Here is a 19,009-nt window from a genome sequence, read left to right as displayed (position 1 = left end):
TGTCCCAACATCCCCATCCCATCCCATCCCTCTGGGTTGTCCCAGTGCACCGGCTTTGAGTGCCCTGTTTCATGCATTGAACTTGGACTGGTCATCTACTTCACATATGGTAATATACATGTTTCAATGCTATTCTCTCAAATCATCCCACCCTCGCCTTCTCCCACAGAGTCCAAAAGACTGTTCTTTAAATTTGTGTCTCTTACTGTCTTTCATATAGGGTTATCATTACCATCTGTTTAAATTCCATATATATGCATTAATATACTGTATTGGTGTTTTTCTTTCTGACTTACTTCACTCTGTATAATAGGCTCCAGTTTCATGTTTCATTCACATCATTAGAACTGACTCAAATGCATTCTTTTTAATAGCTGAGTAATATTCCATCGTGTGTATATGTTCCACAGCTTTCTTACCCATTCATCTGCCGATGGACATTTAGGTTGTTTCCATGTCCTAGCTATTGCAAACAGTGCTTCAACGAACATTGGGGTGCACAGATCTCTTTCAATTCTGCTTTTCTCAGTGTGTATGCCCAGCAGTGGGATTGCTGGATTGTATGGCAGTTCTATTTCCAGCTTTTTAAAGAATCTCCACACTGTTCTCTGTAGTGAACAGTGGCTGCACTAGTTTGCATTCCCACCAACAGTGTAAGAGGGTTCCCTTTTCTCCACACCCTCTCCAGCATTTGTTGTTTGTAGACTTTTCGACGGCAGCCATCCTGACCGACATGAGATGGTACCTCACTGTGGTTATGATTGCTCTTGTTTCTGTAACTGTCAGCCAAGAAGGGTTGTGGTGGAAACAGGAGGGGGAAAAGAAAACAAAACTGCAGGAGCCAGGAATGATTCCAAGGAAGGGAACAAGCAGCATAAATAAACACTAGGGCTTTTAGGAAAACAAGGGGCTCACGGGGGTTGCGGGGGAGGAGTTGTTGGGGTGGGGTGGGATCCGGCCTGAGCCTCGATGGTGAACTCCAGGAAGAAAAAGTCAGAGGATGTGCCTTCTGTAACTCTGTGGCTTTCGTATCCACTTGGCTTCTAAGGAACAAACATGTTTTATTGTCTGTGAACAGACCAGGGCTGATACTGACACTAAACAGCCTACAACAGAAAGAGAATCATTGCTATTGGAGCCTCCTCTATTTCAGTCTTAAAAATAACACTGCTGATCCCCCACCCCCACATCTGCGCTGGGAGGTTGGGTCTAAGCTCTCACTGTTGCCAGCACAGAAACTTCCTTCCAGCCTTTCAAGGAAGAGTGTCTCCGCTGCAACTTGTAAGACCACCTGCAGATTTCCTGCCACTTTGTAATGAGCTTAAAATTCCCAGAAGAAAGAATTAAAGAGATCTGTGAATTATTTCGTGAATGCAGAGGAGGACTGCAAATGAGGTGGCCCTGACCATCGCTAAGGGCACAGAAGAGCGGCTGAAGGCACAAGGGACACGGCCGGGGGCGGGGAGCCAGAGCCACGTCGCGGTGCAGCCCAGAGCAGAGGGCTAGGCAGCTGCGTCACTGCCCCTCCCGGAGGCGGCTACAGCTCGTTGGAAGTGCTGTGTGCAAAGTCCTAAGCCAGAGTTGCTGCTCCCTGGCCAGGCCAGCTGCCCTCGACGGGCAACTCCAGGCAGAGCCTGAGGTCTCAGCCCTGCCCTGTCTGTAAGCCGCCAAGCACGCAGCTTTGAGCTGTCTGAGGGTAACGCTTTCCCGAGCTAAAATTTCTGACCCCTGACATTGGCCTTGAACAAGATGGAGGCTTTGGAATCTGAGGGTGTGAATCGCATTGCTGTGGACTATGTGGAAGGCATCCTGCAGCCCACGCCCACTTGTGACACCTGGGATCAGATCTGGAGCTTCCAAGCCAGGCCTGACGACCTGCTCATCTCTACCTACCCGAAAGCAGGTAGGCGGGAGGGACAAGGGGCAGGGGAGGTGGGAGGAGGGGCAGGGACAGAAGCAAGCAAGACGCAGCACTGAGGATGTTGAGAAACCCACCGGGGTTTGAGCAGAAAACCATTGAGTGGGCAGCGGGATAGGCCAACACAAATCACGGGGGCGGGGCGGGGGGAACCACACAAAAACCGTTAAAATGACCTACACGTCTTAAGAATTTAATACTCCCCATGAAGTACATGTTGTTTACTTTCCTGCAAGAGAGTAAATCAAACAATCTGAAACCAAAGGGGCCAGACTTGTTGATTTACTTGTTACCAGGGCAGGCCCTTACAGCAGAGCCAGACTGGGCACCCCCAGCTGGTGGGGGGAGCAGGCGAGTGGAGAAGGGGGCTTATGTTCTGCAAGGCTGAACTCATAAGTCCCCCTGCTCAGGGTCCCAGGCCTACTCTCTGCATCTCCACCCTCTCGGTGGTATGTTGTGAACCTGCTTTCTTATTTCAATATAATCAGTTTAACAAAGTTACTGTAGAAACAGGACAAACTTGAGCTCAGCCACTGCGTCATGTAAATTTGGGGGTGAGCTGGGACGAGGAGTTCTCTGCAGCTATTTGTGTGCATCTACAGTTAGACCAAAACACAGTACTCAGCTCATACCCCAACTGCACACACATTTGCTCTTTGCAAAATCAATATCTGTCAATAATTTCTGCTACATTCACTCATGGGCACACACACATACACTCCACCCACCCTTTGACTTTATCTGTATTGATTTGATAAAAGGCTTTGCAGGCAGATGGGGCCTTAGACTCATGTGCCAACTGATTTCAAATCAGCCCTGACTTTCTGATTACTTCTCATGAGTTTGTTCAGAATTAAAATTTTCTCAATGTGAGTTTCTGAAAGTAACCACTGGTGGGGAATCACATCTCACTGCCTTATTTCACTCACAATTCTACTCTATCACCATAATTTCAGTGCAATGCTTAATTGTTCATCTTTTTCCACCTACCAAAAGTGAGCATTAAAGTTTGGTTCATTTAGAGTTTTCATGGGTTAGGGGTTACAATCTAATAACAATAGAAAGAAAAGCACTTACCAGCTAATGCAGTATTTAATCAGTCATGAAAACTGTATATGCTAATAAAGGCTGTATTGATAAAAGGGAACAAGAAACAACCTCAGATGATGTAAAAGTTTTCACCTAGATTTTTAGCAGAATATTAAACACTCTGTGACTGAACAGAGATACACACATTGTAGAATCACTGACCTCTGACCCCAAGGACCAGCTGACTTTGAACCTCCAGCTGCACTGGAACCTGCCCCAATGTTAGCCCTTGGCTATAAATTCAGAGTTGTTGTTTAGTCACTAAGTCATGTCTGACTCTGAAACCCCAGGGACTATAGCCCACTAGGCTCCTTTGTCCATGGAATTCTCCAGGCAAGAATACTGGAATGGGTTGCCATTTCCTACTCCAGGGGATCTTCCCAACCCAGGGATTAAATCCACATCTCCTGCTTGGAAGGCTGATTCTTTGTCACTGAGCCACCTAGGAAGCCGCCAAAATTCATAGTAAACACACAAAACTAGTACAAATGAGTCTAACTTCCTTTGAGTTGATAGCTAAAGAAATATTGGTCCTTTAACCCATAAAGAAGAGTTGGTGCCAGATAATATTAGAGACCAACTCATCTAGGAAATAAAACACCACTGCTATTCAATCTCCTCCTGACATAGACGTGGTCAGACATCTGATTCAACAGGTCTTCAAGGCTGCAAAATAGGTAGTAGCCCCCACACTAGTCAGGATGGGGCCCATATAAGTGACCGAAACTGGAGACGGAAGCCCTCCAGGGGTAGTGGGGGTGCAGCTTCTGGATCGAGCTCCGAGCTTGATCCAGATGTGTGGAGTGGCTTCCACACATCTTGTACCCGGTGGGGCCACCCTCAGACCTCTGTCTCCTTCCTTTAACTCTCAGAAGGTAAATCAGTCACAGGGTATTCAGAATCTCAGTGGCAAAGGAGCCTAGGAAATGTACTTTCTAGCCTTCGGGAAAACAGGACAGCGTGAACGCAGAGACTAAGCCCTAATCACTTGTTCATTTAGCCAACACACAACAAAGCCTCCTGGCTTTGCACTTGGGAAACCTCAGGCTGTGCACTTGGGAAACAGTCTGAAGATCACACAGGGACGACCCGACATCACAGCTGGGAGAGAAAGACTTCCACTCCACCTTTCTAAGGAACAATGCCACCTACTCAGTAGCATGACAATCCTAATGAATGGTTGTGACAGAGAAAAGAACTGTCTATTTATGAATCTTATATCCACTCCAAACTGGAGTGTTTGCCTAAAAATCCATATTATGATAACACAAGATGTAAACAAACAAGGATGTTTTCTGAATTCCACTATAAAGCAGGCTTCAGTGTTCACACAGCTGCTGTAACGAGTATTTGCTCACATCCTAAGAAATGCAGGAGATAATGTCTGTGCCTCCTATTCTTACCCATGGAACAAGGAACAACGTGGACGCAGGAGATTGTGGACTTGATACAAAATGGGGGTGATGTCAACCAAAGCCAGAGGGCACCCACACATGAGCGATTTCCCTTCATCGAATGGATAATCCCTTCCCTAGGATCTGGTGAGTACATCACGGCTGCACCTGACCCCAGGTCTAGACGTACTAGCCAGCAGCCCTCTCAGGCTTCCTAGGTGGTTCTGTGGTAAAGAATCCACCTGCAAATGCAGGAGACATGGGTTCCATCCTTGGGTTGGGAAGATCTCCTAGAGAAGGAAATGGCAACCCACTGCAGTATTCTTGTCTAGAGAATTCCATAGACAGAAGAGCCTGGTGGACATGACTGAGTGACTAAGCACAGCAGCCCTTTCAGAATCCCAGGTGTTCAAACCACCATCAGTGGACTTCAGGACTCTTTTTCACTGTCTGGCCATGGCTATACTTCAGACATTTTCTAACTGAGTTTCTTTTCACACAAAAGTAAGTTAAGGGACTTAACGGTGGTCCAGTGGCTAAGATTCTGAGCTCTCAATGCAAGGGACCTGGGTTCAATCCCTGGTCAGGGAAAATAGAATGCACATGCCACAATTAAGACCTGGTGCAGCCAAATAAATATAAATAAATATTAAAATAAAAATAAATATTAAATTTTTAAAAAATAAAGTAAGTTTTGGTTCTCTAATTAGAAATTAAACTCATTCCACAAAGATGAGCCTAGGTAAGATAATTTTATGGTGGAAGGCTTTGAATTTTTTAGGTTCTTATTTATTTGGGTTATTGTATGGTTAAAAGCTGTTCTAGAGACTTTGCTGGTGGCCAGTGGTTAAGATGATGCTCTCACTGCAGGGAGCATGAGTTCAATCCTGGCTGGGGAACTAGAATCCCACAAACTATGTGGCAAAAACAAAAACTGCTCTAGCCAAAAACCCCATTCTCTCATATGAAAGCCACAGAGAGTTACAGGTGGTCTGGAGTGTTCCTAATGTAGTAAAAATGGGGCAGCAAGTTTCTGAAGCAAATGGAGAAAAATAATGGAAAGTTGTTGAAAACTAATTTCACAGGCTTGGAACAAGCGAATGCAATGACCTCACCCCGGATGTTGAAGACACATCTCCCCTTCCACTTGCTGCCACCATCTTTCCTGGAGAAAAACTGTAAGGTAGGGAGCCAAAGGAATGCAGATTTGGCCCCTTAGAAGGAACTCAGACTGGTCTTCAATTTCCTCTTAAAACACGTCACTTGTTAAATTAAAAACAGAAGCAAAAAGTCCACTGGTCACATATCATCAATACGCAGATTGACGTGAATCCTTTCCATCTCCCACAAAAGCCACAGCACAGAAACACAGCATCAGGAATACCCACCTGTGTGGAATACGCCCACCCTCACGTCATTGTCTGCTGTTCTAATCCTGGTTTTGCTTCTCCCCTTCCTCTCTCCACTCCTAGATGATCTATGTAGCCAGGAATCCCAAGGACAACATGGTGTCTTATTACCACTTCCACAGGATGAATAGAAACCTTCCTGCTCCAGGCACCTGGGAAGAATACTTTGAGAGTTTTCTGACTGGGAAAGGTGAGCGCTTGGTTTCCATCCTGTCTCAAAATCCACAAGCAGTCTACAAAAAAGGTGTCAGTTTCTGAGAACAGCAGGGGCTCTGCTGGCTTTCAGTTCAGTTCAGTCACTCAGTTGTATCTGACTCTTAGCAACCCCATGGACTGCCGCACACCAGGCCTCCCTGCCCATCACCTACCTACTCCCAGAGTTTACTCAGACTCATGCCCATTGAGTCAGTGATGCCATCCAAACATCTCATCCTCTGTCAGCGCCTTCACTTCCTGCCTTCAATCTTTCCCAGCACTGGGGTCTTTTCAAATGAGTCAGCTCTTCACATCAGTATTGGCCAAAGTATTGGAGTTTCAGCTTCAACATCAGTCCTTCCAATGAATATTCAGGACTGATTTCCCTTGGCTGGCTTTACCATAAAGGAATCACCAGGGTGACCTCCTGCCTCCTCCCTTCAGGATCCTCCTCCCAGGGCGGGGGTGGGGATGGGGGGTGTACTTGTCACTGGGTTTCTGTGACTCACTGCCCTGCTTCTGGTCCCATCCTGCAGTGTGCTGGGGCTCCTGGTTCGACCATGTGAAGGGCTGGTGGCACGCCAAGGACCAGCACCGCATCCTCTACCTCTTCTATGAGGACATGAAGGAGGTGAGGACCAGGCCACCTACCAAGTCCCCATTTGACCATAAATGCTTCAGTTGCAATGCGTGCACCCCATCGGGGACCCTCAGATTGCAGTTGGGCACAGGAGATGCTGTGTTTCACTGGCTGCCCCATCCACCCACCACAGCACACCTGGCACGTCATGAGTTTCCATATTACAGTCTCACCCGAGCTTCCTAGAACTCTGAGCTGCGGGATACCTTTTCCTTACAGGCAGAGGATGGCAAACATGAGTGATGCTTTTTCTCCCCCCTTGCGGTGTGTATTTTGAAATTCCCATTAGAAGGAAAAAAACTTTCTAGTACATTTTGGGTTTTTTTTATTAGTGCTAGAGGAATGACAGAGTTTCAAGCAACAGTTTAAGAAATTTGGTGCAGTGGGAAACACTATGGATTCTCGAACCCGAGTTCTGGCTTACTGCTTGCTGGCAATTCTTCTTTGTGAAGATGTTTGACGTCTAGGAATTTTGATGTTAGAAGTCACTAGAGAGGAGATAGTAATATACACTCCAAGAGATGCTATCAGGACTGAAGGAGTTGGTGTCATGAGAGTTGATGGTAAATGGTCATCTACCCAGCACTTTTGTGACGCCACTGGGTCTGTACAGAATGACAATCTCTGTCCTTGGATTTGTAACTGACAGCCTGATTTTTGAAAGGTACATCACAGACAGAAGCAGGAAACAGGCCGCTGTGGCCGGGTCCCCGAAGCCACTGTGACATCTGCTCTCAGCACCAGTTCAGCGCCTCCCCTGGGGGCATTTATCGGACGGGCTGGAGCAGGACTTTTGGACCTGACCCTGCACATACTGCTCCATGGAGCACGTCCCATGCACTCCAGGTCACTGTGTTTTGAGCATCTTACCAACATGACCCAGTTGACATGTTAGAGCAAGAACAGTGTAAAGACTCTAGTTAATACAGAGAACCAGAGAAGGAAATGGCAACCTACTCCAGTGTTCTTGCCTGAAGAATCCCAGGAATCGGGGGGCCTGGTGGGCTGCAGTCCATGGGGTCGAAAAGAGTCACTAAGTCGGACTGAAGCGACTTGGCAGCAGCAGCAGCAGCAATACAGAGAACAGTATGAGTCACCACATCTAAATAAGTCATTTCTGAAAAGCTGAACATTTGTGAGATACGATTTTTAAAAATTTTAACTCGTGGCATGTTACTGATTACTCTTATTAATTCATTTCAATATTCTCTTAAGACTATTATTCATTGATAAACATTATCTTATACCAAGTCTTTTCTTTTGACTCTGCTCGTAGAACCCAAAGCATGAAATTCAGAAGCTGGCAGAATTTATTGGAAAGAGCTTAGATGATAAAGTTCTGGATAAAATTGTTCATCACACTTCATTTAGCGTCATGAAGCAGAACCCGATGGCAAACTACACATCGATTCCGGCTGAATTCATGAACCAGTCGATTTCTCCATTCATTAGAAAAGGTTTTCAGTGTTTCCTTTTGGCCATAATCCTAAAGGAACTGTCCAATATTTCATAGTCTCTGGGGAGTTTCCTTTCTATAGAAAAGGAAAATAAGATTGATAATGAAGGATTCTGGGAAAAGAACAATTTAAGAAACCACAGATGAAATTAACATTCAGCCACAAGTGGAAAGTGAGATTTGGTGTCTAGGTCTAACTGCGTATCCTCCTGTTCCCTCTGGAGTTCTGGCTGGTAAGGTGAAAAGATATAGAATCAAGTCAGATGGAGCAAAAGATCCACTTTATAGAGAGTTCTAGGCTGTCAGAAAGGGCCATTCATTCAAAACTACTTTCCAAGTGGCTACTATGTGCCAGGCTCTGTTCTGGGTAATGTTCAGAGCAGTGAACAAAGCACAGGAAAGCTCCAGCCCTCATGGAAGTTATATTATATCTAGCCGTAAACAAGGAAGCAAATGAAAAAACATGCAGGATGATAGATGACAGTATGGAGAAAAACCAGCCTGGGAAAGGTAACAGGGATTGCAACTGGAGAACTGGGGAGAATCTTCCTTTCTCAAAATGGCACGTGCAGTCCCTCCACTAGCAGGCCCTGCTTGTTCTGCGGGCAACACCATGTTGGCACAGACCTTGCTTTGATGTGTAGGAAGGACACACGAGAGGGGCCCTCAGCCCTGCTGCTCACACAACCTTGCCGTCTCCCGACCCACAAACCAGACAGGTGATCCTTCCTCCCTCCTGGGGGAGACCCTGCTGGGCCAGCCAGGGGAATGTCTCTGGGGCAGGGGGTAGAACATACAAGAGCAGGAGAACAGAGAACCGCCCCTCCCAGCACCCCCTCCCCTACACCCCCCGACCCCACTCCCACCGCAGTACTGACTCCCGGCCATGACTGTTTCAGGGGTCGTCGGGGATTGGAAGAACCACTTCACCGTGGCCCAGAACGAGAGATTTGATGATGATTACAGGAAGAACATGGCTGACACTACTCTAACTCTCCACTTCCGATTCTCTTAAGGAAGAAAAAGCATCAGATTTAATTGGTATAAAAGTTGATTGCCCTGACCTCGTGATATTGAATTCAGGTGGAGGGACTAAGTGCTTCTTGTGTCTGCTTTTGTTCACGCTAAAAAAAGATAGAGCTAACAGTGGTTGGGGCCAGGTGGAAGGCGGAGACTTGCAACCCTGGCATTCTTACTAATGATTGTGATGCATCAGTTTTCTACAGACCACATGCGTGTGAACACGTTAAATATGCTCTGGTCATCACATAAGAATATACTCAAGTTTTCAGATTCAGTGTTGATTTAAGCAAATTTGTAAATACAGCACTAAAATGTGTCAATAGTTACTATTTCTTGCAGGTGACTATTTTCCCCTGAAACGTTCTCATTCACTTCAGACTTCTTCCTTCAGTGCCTCTACCCCTGTCCCTCACCTCTGCCTCTGTACTTCCCTGGACTCCCCTCCCACTCCCAGCCAACCCCTCCCAGACTTGCACCTTGACCCACCTCTCTCTGGCCCCTCCTCAACTGTGTTCTAATCCATCAGCAACACCTGTCAGTGTATTTCCAGGATGTCTTACCTCTGCAGCCACCCTTCTGGTTCAGAAGCCTCTCCCTTGCCTATAAGCTACATAACTTGTTTCTCTGTTCATCATACATCTGCCAAACTTCTTTTCCCACAACAAGACTCATTACATTTCTCTTTAGCTCAGAATCTTTCGATGATTCTGAATGTTTGCTGCCTACAAGGTACATCCCAAGCATTTTTAGCCATCGATTCAAAGGGTGACTTACCTTATGACATGGGTGACTTACCTTCCAAACCGCCTGCCAGCTGGGTTTTGTGCTGCCAAACCCCCTCCTAACTCCAGCAGAGAGCCACCTTGCTGGGTCCAAGCGCGTCTCACAGGCTCCTCCCCTCCCCAACTAGCTTTACTGTCATCCCACCTTCTCCAGATGTTTCCTTTCCTTTCTCCCCACCAGTTTAAATCATACACAGCAAGTTCACTAACCAGCGCAGGCCTCCCATCTTCCTGCCAATACTGCAACCTGAAGGACCATCTGCTCTTTGGAAGTCTTTCACACATAATTCTTATGTGATTAAGATTAAAGTGTATCATTAAATCTCTTAGAGGTCTGTATTGTCTCTTTTGTGCTTATTTAAATTTTCATTTGCTCATTTTTTCTCCAAGAGAAGGACGTTGCTAAATACTTCAATGCACACCAAACAGCAAAAACTGAGAACTAAGTAACTGAAATACTCTTATCAGTCAAGGAAATCTAAAAAGCCAACTTCTTATATTCTAAGTAGTCCTATACCGGTTATCTTCTAGAGTTTACTGTGTTAGCCACTAGCTGCACGTAGTTACTTAAATTATTTAAAATTTGAAAAGACATCTGTACCCCAGTGTTCATAGCAGCACCATTCACAATAGCCAAGACACAGAAACCTAAATGTCCATTGACAGATGAATGGATAAATAAGATTTGGCGTGTGTGTGTGTGTGTGTCTGTGTGTGATGGAATATTACTCAGGCATAAAAAATGTGATCTTGTCATTTGTGACAACATGGATGGACCTAGAAGATTAAGTGAAATAATCAAAGACAAAAACCACATTGTTTCACTTACATGTAGAATCTAAAAAACAAACAGACTCATAGGTACAGACTGTAATATACAGCATAGGGAATATAGTCAATAATATTGCAATAATTTTATAAGGTAACATGGTTACTAGACTTATTGTGGTGATCAATCCTCAATGTATATAAATGTCAAATCATTGCACAGAACACCTGAAACTAATACAATATTGTAGGTCAACTATACTTCAATTAAAAAAATAAAAAAAAATCTGGTCATTTTCAGTTTATAACCTTGGGTTTACATAAATAAATTGTATTGTTTTCAAAAGAATTACGTTTTTAAATGCTTAGACTATTACACTGAAATATTTAAATGAAAATAATAAACACACTTTTTTAAAAATTGAAAATAAATTTAAAAGTTGAATATGTAGAGGCAGAAAGCAGAACTGTGGCTACTGGGGACTGGAGGTGGGGTGGGGGGGTATAGGAATATGGGTCGAAGGGCATAAAGCTGCAGTTATGTAGGACAAGTAATCTAGAGATCTGGCGTCCAGCATGATAACTATAGTTAATAAGACTGTGCTGGGAACTCCCTGGTGGTCCAGGGGTTAGGACTCTGTTTTGCTGCTGTCAGTCTGGGTTCGATCCCTGGTTGGGGAATTAATATCCACCAACCCTCACTGCACAGCCAAAAAAAAGTACTGAAAACTGGAAATGCTAAGAGAGTACATTTCAGATACTCTCATCATACGTGCAAAATACGTGGAGAAGACGTTAATTAGCTGCAGTAGTAATCACTCTGCTGTGTATACATATATCAAATCATCATGTATACTTTATAAGTAAAGTAAGTGAAAGTTGTCCAGTCATCTCTGACTATTTGTGACCCCATGGACTATAGCCCAACACGCTTCTCTGTCTATGGAATTCTCCAGGCAAGAATAGTGGAGTGGGTTGCCATTTCCTACTCCAGGGGATCTTCCCGACTGAGGTGTCGAACTCAGGTGTCCTGCATTGCAGGCAGATTCTCTACCATCTGGGCCACCAGGGAAGCCCTGTACACCATAAAGATACACAATTAAATATATACAATTATTGTTAGAAAGTAAAACTTTTAAATGAAAATGAAACAGATCCTGTTATGTAACATGGCATTACTTTCTCCATAACTCATACCTCTGTTAAATTAACGGTTTCCATGCTTATCGTCTGTCTCTACCACTAGTCCAGCAAGGAGACCTTTGTTGTCTTAGTCACAGTTGTACATCCCCCAGCAGAGAACTGGGTGCACAGAAGATGCTCTGTTACTGTGCGGACTGAATGAGCCAGGACACAGCATCGGCCTGCACCCCCAACACGCACACACACATTTCACTGTTCCTGTTCTAGCCCAACCCAAAGTCTGGAACAACTAACTAGGACTACAGGATGACCTCCTTGGTCTCTCAGCCAGTGGGAAGCGCCATGCTGACCTCCTTGCCCCCTCTACTGGGCAGTCTAGCACATGGCTGTTTTCACCTGCTATCCTCGCCCAGAGGAACCACTCTGCCTAGGGACCATGGTGTCTGGAATCTTCCCTTGTGCTTGAATTACCTGTGCCCAGTTTCTTTGCCAGTTATTGGGAAATAGGCAGAGAGGGGCCAACTGTACCTAACAGACCCTGGCCAGGATCACCTGACTCCTCTGTGTCCAAGGGTTCCTGTGTATGTGCTAAGTTGCTTCAGTCATGTCTTACTCCTTGCGACCCCATAGACCATAGCCTGCCAGGCTCCTCTGTCCATGGGATTCTCTAAGTGAGAGTATTGGAGTGGGTTGCCATGCCCTCCTCCAGGGGATCTTCCCGACCCAGGGATTGAACCCACATCTCCTTTGTCTCCTGCATTGGCAGGCAGATTCTTTACCACTGGTGCCACCTGGGAAGTCTCAGGCTTCAGATGATGCTCAAAAAAAAAACACAAAACACCATATTCTCAAGTAGCAGGAGAAGGTCCTGAGGCCACTGCTTTTCTGACACATTAGAGATGAATCCACCTAAACACACCAGTCCCCTTATTCTGAACCCCACCCAAATTCAATCCTATAATAATAAATCATCTGAAATGAGGAGACCTAAAACTCAACCTGCAATCGGTAAAGAAATGAGACTATAGCTGTGGTTTCTTATAAGTTCTTTCAGCTGGACAAATGTCTCTGTGTCTGGTTTATTCCATGTGAATGGAAACAAGAAGTCTTTAGGGCCTGTGAACAACGCACTCTGAGATATGTGTAGAATTCGATGGGTTAAAGAGAATTATCTAAGGGATAGGCATATACTCCTGAGATTTTAATATGATTTTTCAGTCTTCACAGAGGGCCATGAGTAAAGTTCTGCAACCAAGCAAATGTTGCTTGCTTCGAAAAAGTAATAGCATCTGAATCAGGGGAGGAGAGAGAACATGGGAGATGTGAGGGGACCAGAGATTGGACAGGAAAGGGGACAAGAGAGGGACAGGAATAGGGACAGCTGAGGGGAGAGGAGATGGGACAGGAGACGGATAGGAACGGGGACAGGTGAGAGGACAGCAGATGAGAGAGGAGACAGGATATGGGACAGCTGAGAAGACAGGAGATGAGAGAGAAGAGGGACAGGAATCAGAACAAAAATGGGGACAGGTGAGGGGACAGGAGATGCGACAGGTGAGGGAACACGGCATGAGAACAGGTGATGGGACAGACAACGGACAGGAAAGTGGACAGAAGTTCGGGCAGGAGAAGGGACAGGACATGGGAGAGGAGGACAGGAATGGGAACAAGCGAAGGAAATGTGACTAGGGCGGCCGCCCCCGGCCGAGCTGCGCAGTGCCTGACCCTCCCAGGAGAGCCTCAAGCCCCAACACCCTCGCAGAGCACAGGGCCCCGCCCCCGGGTGCGCCCCGCCCCGCCCTGAGGACCGCCCGCCCCGCCCCGCCTCCTCGAGGGCGGGCTCGGTGGGGCGGGACGGGGCGGGGCTCGCGGGAAGCCACCTCCCGAGGCGGAAGCGGAAGCGCGAGCGCCGCGGGGCCGTGGCCGTGGAGACGCGGGGGCGGGGCCGGCGGAGAAGCGCGACCTTTAACCCGAAGCGGCGGTCCGTGGGAGGTGCTGGGTGGAAGTGCAGGCTGCCGGCGGCCATGGAGGTAACGCGAGGGGTTGGGGACCGAGGGACCACCTCCCCGTCTGCATGGCCGCCCGTGACTAGCCGGCTTTCGTTGTGTTTTGCAGGAGCCTGTTCACGACGGGGTGGCCTCGCCGGCCGCTCCCGGGACCGGGAAGTCCAAGGTAAAGAGACGTCTGAGAGGCGGGTCCCACCGGGAGGGGACCGCCTGGGGGACAGCTTTCCTCGGGGTTCGGGTCTGAGCGGTCAGGGGTTTTCTCTGAGTTTGCTGGCTTTCCTTGCTGCCCCGGATCAGCGTGCCTCGAGATTCCGCAGTTTCCAAACGTTCAGCGAAACAGTCTGGTTTCTGAGGTCCGAACGGCGACCGGACCAAGCCTGACGGGCGGGCGGGCGGCGTCGGGGGCTCGGTCCTGCTGGCGCCTCCTCAGGTGGACACAGATCACCCCCGTGGCATGGGCGGGGGTCGGTCCAGAGATGGGGACTTGCTGCCGAGGTTTCCTCCTACGGCTGAGTTTCAGACAGTCGTCCAAACTGTGTGTTCCCGGAAGCTTCATGGTGACCCGGAGTTAAATACTCCTGTGATCCCAGCTTTACCCATTAGAATACTGAGCCCATAGGCGCTAAGTAACTTTCCCTCATTTTTCATTTAAATCCTAAATGCGCCCTGATTCATCTTGTTGCTGTAATTAGGGCTTAACGTGTTTTCCTGTGGCCAGAGGCGTCTTTCAGCCTTGAATAGGACTAAAGTTTCACACAACTAAGGAACTTTAAGTAGAGTTAGTCCCAGTTCCTTGATTTTGCAGTTAAAGAAATTAAATCAAAGAAAATGTCTTAATCTGTAACAAGGATATTCTGTAGCAAGAGGGTGTGTGCGGTTTTTTTACATTTCATTGTAGTTGTTTAACTAATAATTACTGAGTTAAACTTGCATTTGCTGATATTAAAAAACAAAGGTCTATCTAGTCAAAGCTATGGTTTTTCCAGTAGTCATGTATGGATGTGAGAGTTGGACTGTAAAGAAAGTTGAGTGCCGAAGAATTGATGCTTTTGAACTGTTATTTTGGAGAAGACTTTTGAGAGTCCCTTGGACAGGAGATCCAGCCAGTCCATCCTAAAGGAAATCAGTCCTGAATATTCACTGATAGGACTGATGCTGAAGCTGAAACTCTAATACTTGGCCCCCTAATGCAAAGAACTGACTCATTAGGAAAGACCCTAATGCTAGGAAAGATTGAAAGCAGGAGAAGGGGACGACAGAGGATGAGATGGTTGGATGACATCACTAACTAAATGGACATGAGTCTGAGTAAATTCTGGGAGTTGGTGATGGACAGGGAGGCCTGGTGTGCTGCAGTCCATGGGGTCAAAAAGAGTCAGACATGACTGATGGACTGAACTGAAGTGAATATTAAAAAATATGGTATTTGGTTGCTGTAAATGTTCAGTAGGATTTTTTTTTTTAATATTTAGGCAGACTTTATGTTTCTTTTTTGTGGAATAGTAGAAACATGAATTATACTAAGTTGGTAATGTCTCTGCATCTTCCAGCTGGAAGCCTTGCCCAAGGAAGATCTTATCAAGTTTGCCAAGAAGCAGATGATGCTAATACAGAAAACAAAATTGAGATGTACAGGTATCAGGTTGAAAATACTCATCTTGACCACAATCTTGTTTAATCATGGTTGCGAATACTAGTTTTTTAATAGTATCCTGGCTTGTTTTATCAATGAATCCGATAATATTAGAGTAGTGGAATCTTACTTAATATTCTAACCACTTGCTTTGATATTTTTTATTATCCCATAAGCCTAAACGGCAGTTATCTTTGGGTTAATAAAAAAGGTCAGGGAGGAGGATTTTAAGAAATAGTATGTTAAAGTTAAGCACATTTTTATTAACCTCCCGTGGATTATATATTCTTCTGAGTAAGGCATTTTTTCCTAACATTGGCAGTTGATATGTTAGAGATGTGAGGTTCTGAGCCCAAACAAGTTTTTAAAAAGGCCTTAAATAAAGCAATAAAAGACTTCTTTTCCTGGATTTCTGAAGCATATTTACTGAAGTTGCTTGATTCCCTATTCAGTTTCTATTTCTTTATATTCCACAAAGATTAGGTGTTAGTTTCCTTTTGTAATATGTGTGGGTGAGCTCTTTTCAGTTACTGCCCAGTCTGAAAGCCAAAGTTTTCAAAGGTTGGATCCACTTATGATAAAGAGAGTAATTTATTTGGAAATGTGTAGGCACCAGATCTGGACATGAGTTGATGAAATAGATTAATGTGTACGTTTAATATGAGATTAGTTGTTGCTCTAAGGTTATATGGGAAGAAGTTATTTACAGCTGAAATAATGTCTGAGATTTGCTTCAGAAATGTCAAGATGCATAAGAGAAGAGGGAAAAGAGAAGTAAAGACAGGTTGGGATAAAATAATATTGCTCATTTAGTCCGTATTAAACCAAGATGATGGAGCATAGAGGTTAATCATACTATTCTCTCTAGTTTTTTTAATTTGTAGTTTTCCATGATAAAAACCGAAATGAAATGCTAGGTGAACTTAATGCTTTCTCAAAATATATGCTGTTTCTTAAAAAAGTATTAACAATTTATAGTGAGGTTTTTTTTTTTTAAAGAATGTACTTCTCATTTAGCCAGTAATTCCTTTTTCATTCCTGAACTAGTATTTTTTTTTAATTTTTTCATAATTGTTTAGAGTTGGAGAAAGAAGTTGAAGAATTGAGGTCAAAGCTGGTTGCTGGAGGAGCTGACATCATTAAGGTAAGGACACATTGTGAGTGTCACTTTTATTTTTGTTTTTCTTAGATGAGGCGCCCGATGATAATTCAGATTTCCTGAGGGCTGTCAGCTGCTCCCACCCAAGGTTACATGCTCCATCTCTCTGGTTGAGTGTGTGGAGAGAGGTGGATGAGCGCTTCTGCCCTTTCTGTTCTGACCTGGTGTCGCTCTCTGTCCTCTGCATCGCACTCACTCTGTCCTTTATGCTTGCTGCCTCAGTCTCAGTCCTGCTCTTCCCTTGCCCATGAGGAACCCAGCCCCGAGCAGGACTTTGAGGAGTCTCTCCATTTCCAGGGCTCTTTGTGAAGCACTTCGTGTCATCCTTGTGAAGCACACCTGCCTTGATGACCCTGTAACTAGACTCGCTCTCTCTTCTTAGTTCTACATACTCTTGACAGAGCACAGAATACTCTTTTTATCTTGTTACTTCCTGTTTAAAAACCTGAGTTGCTTATTCTTATTCACAGGCCCTTATTTTAAAAATAACTTTTAAAATGTATCTGTTCATTTTTGACTGTGCTGGGTCTTTGTTGCTGTTCAGGCTTTCTCTAGCTGTGAACTGGATCTACTCTTTGTTGTGATGTACACAGTTCTCGTTGCAGGGGCTTCTCGTTGCAGAGCACGGAGTTCTGTAGTGTGTGGACTTTAGTAGTTGCGGCACATGGACTCATGGATCATTGGTTGTGACCCAGGGGTGTAGTTGCTCCAAAGCATGTGGGACCTTTCTGGATCAGGGATCAAACTTGAGGCCTCTGCATTGGCAGCAGGTTTCTTTACCACTGAGTCACTAGGGAAGCCCTCACGTGCCCTTAACGCTATTTAAATGCTTTTCCTTCCCCCACTTGGCCTGGCCGTCTTTAAAGTTTCTTTGCTTCTGAAAGCTCTGCAGTAATTTTTTTTCTTGCTTTTGCATGTTTGTAATTTGAGTCTTGCTGTCTGTCTAGTCTTTGATTATATATTGTCTTATTCTCCCAGCTCGGGAGCGGTGGACAATCAAGGGGCTCCCAGGAAATTATTTCAAGGAGTCTTTAAATCCCGTGTATACCTCATACTGCCATTTTGTTCTTTATTTAGTCAAAACAGTATATGAATTCTGAATGGTGTGCACAAATAACATTTGGATTTGTAATGTACAGATTGGTTTAAGCATTTCTGAATCATAATGATTTTATTTGATCATTACGTATTTTCCTGATTAGTAATAGCCAAGGTTGGCCACAAAATTCATTCCAGTTTTTCATAACATCTTAAAGAAAAGCCCAAACAAACTTTGTGGCCAACCTAGTAATTAATTAGAGCTTTCCTGGTGGCTCAGATGGTAAAGAATCCTCTTGCAAGACCCAAGACCTGGATTTGATCCCTAGGTTGGGAAGATCCCCTGGAGGAGGGCATGGCAACCCACTCCAATATTCTTGCCTGGAGAATCCCCATGGACAGAAGTACCTGGCAGGCTACAGTCCATGTGGTTGCAAAGAGTCGGACAAGACTGAGTGACTAAGCACAGTAATTAATTAAAGAACCTGACTCTAGAGCCAGACTGCCTGATTCTGATCTTGAGACCCTGCTCTGCCACCAGCAGGCTATGTGACCACGGCTATGTTTCCTAACTTCTCTGTGACTCTTCCACTGGAGACTAGAGAGAATAACGAATAATAAGACCTGCTTTCCTAGAGTCAGTCCACACAGTACAGAGAGCTGGATCTGTCCCATAAGTACTCAGTGATTTTGTTATTACCGTATATTATTTGTAGGAGATATTGTATACATATATGTATGCATATATACATACATGCTCACCCGCACACTAAAAAGCACGTTTTTGTATCTGAAAAGAACATTGCAGATGCCATTGTGTCAGTGAACTCTTAGCCCTTAAAATATTTTCCATACACTTACATTGCAGAATATTTAAATATTAAATATGTGTCCCTTGTTTCCTCCTTGTTCATGTATTCTCCTGTTCTGTCAAAACTACTCTTAAAAATGAGGGTAAAAATTTATCTTAAGTTAGCTAAGTTTACCTTTCAGGTTATTAATTTAATACCCTGACCACTCAAGTCTCAGAAAGTAATAGTTTGGTAAAATTAAATCAAGATTGCCTGGTGAAATAGCAATAATATCGATATGCAGATGACACCACCCTTATGGCAGAAAGCGAAGAGGAACTGAAAAGCCTCTTGATGAAAGTGAAAGAGGACAGTGAAAAAGTTGGCTTAAAGCTCAACATTCAGAAAACTAAGATCATGGTATCCCATCCCATCACTTCATGGCAAATAGATGGGGAAACAGTGATAGACTTTATTTTCTTGGGCTCCAAAATCACTACAGATGGTGACTGCAGCCATGAAATTAAAACACATTTGCTCCTTGGAAGAAAAGCTATGATCAACC

The 19,009-nt window shown here is 44.9% G+C and overlaps 2 protein-coding genes across 2 annotated transcripts in view; both read left to right on the top strand.

The window, feature by feature from the left end:
* On the top strand, positions 1,173–10,241 carry LOC102174036 (sulfotransferase 1C4). Its single transcript, XM_005686652.3, has 7 exons — positions 1,173–1,903; positions 4,423–4,548; positions 5,487–5,584; positions 5,874–6,000; positions 6,542–6,636; positions 7,922–8,102; positions 9,001–10,241. The coding sequence occupies exons 1-7, from the start codon at positions 1,750–1,752 to the stop codon at positions 9,114–9,116; spliced, it is 897 nt and encodes a 298-aa protein (XP_005686709.1). The 5' UTR covers positions 1,173–1,749; the 3' UTR covers positions 9,117–10,241.
* The window catches only part of GCC2 (GRIP and coiled-coil domain containing 2), a 36,375-nt gene continuing 31,091 nt past the window's right edge, over positions 13,726–19,009 (top strand). Inside the window, exons 1-4 of the mRNA XM_005686651.2 lie at positions 13,726–13,847; positions 13,933–13,989; positions 15,374–15,458; positions 16,536–16,600. Coding sequence (XP_005686708.1) covers positions 13,842–13,847; positions 13,933–13,989; positions 15,374–15,458; positions 16,536–16,600 — 213 coding nt within the window. The 5' untranslated portion in view covers positions 13,726–13,841. The remainder of the gene's footprint in view (positions 13,848–13,932; positions 13,990–15,373; positions 15,459–16,535; positions 16,601–19,009) is intronic.

This window comes from Capra hircus, chromosome 11 (genome assembly GCF_001704415.2).
Source record: "Capra hircus breed San Clemente chromosome 11, ASM170441v1, whole genome shotgun sequence".
Lineage (NCBI taxonomy): Eukaryota > Metazoa > Chordata > Mammalia > Artiodactyla > Bovidae > Capra > Capra hircus.
This window is presented reverse-complemented; position numbering and strand designations above follow the sequence as displayed.

Bases quoted from the DNA above. Each gene is read 5' to 3' on its own strand.
- LOC102174036 (XM_005686652.3), top strand. From the start codon at position 1,750: ATGGAGGCTTTGGAATCTGAGGGTGTGAATCGCATTGCTGTGGACTAT. The intron at 1,904-4,422 runs GTAGGCGGGAGG...CCATGGAACAAG, and splicing joins CTCTACCTACCCGAAAGCAG to GAACAACGTGGACGCAGGAG. The intron at 6,637-7,921 runs GTGAGGACCAGG...CTCTGCTCGTAG, and splicing joins TCTATGAGGACATGAAGGAG to AACCCAAAGCATGAAATTCA.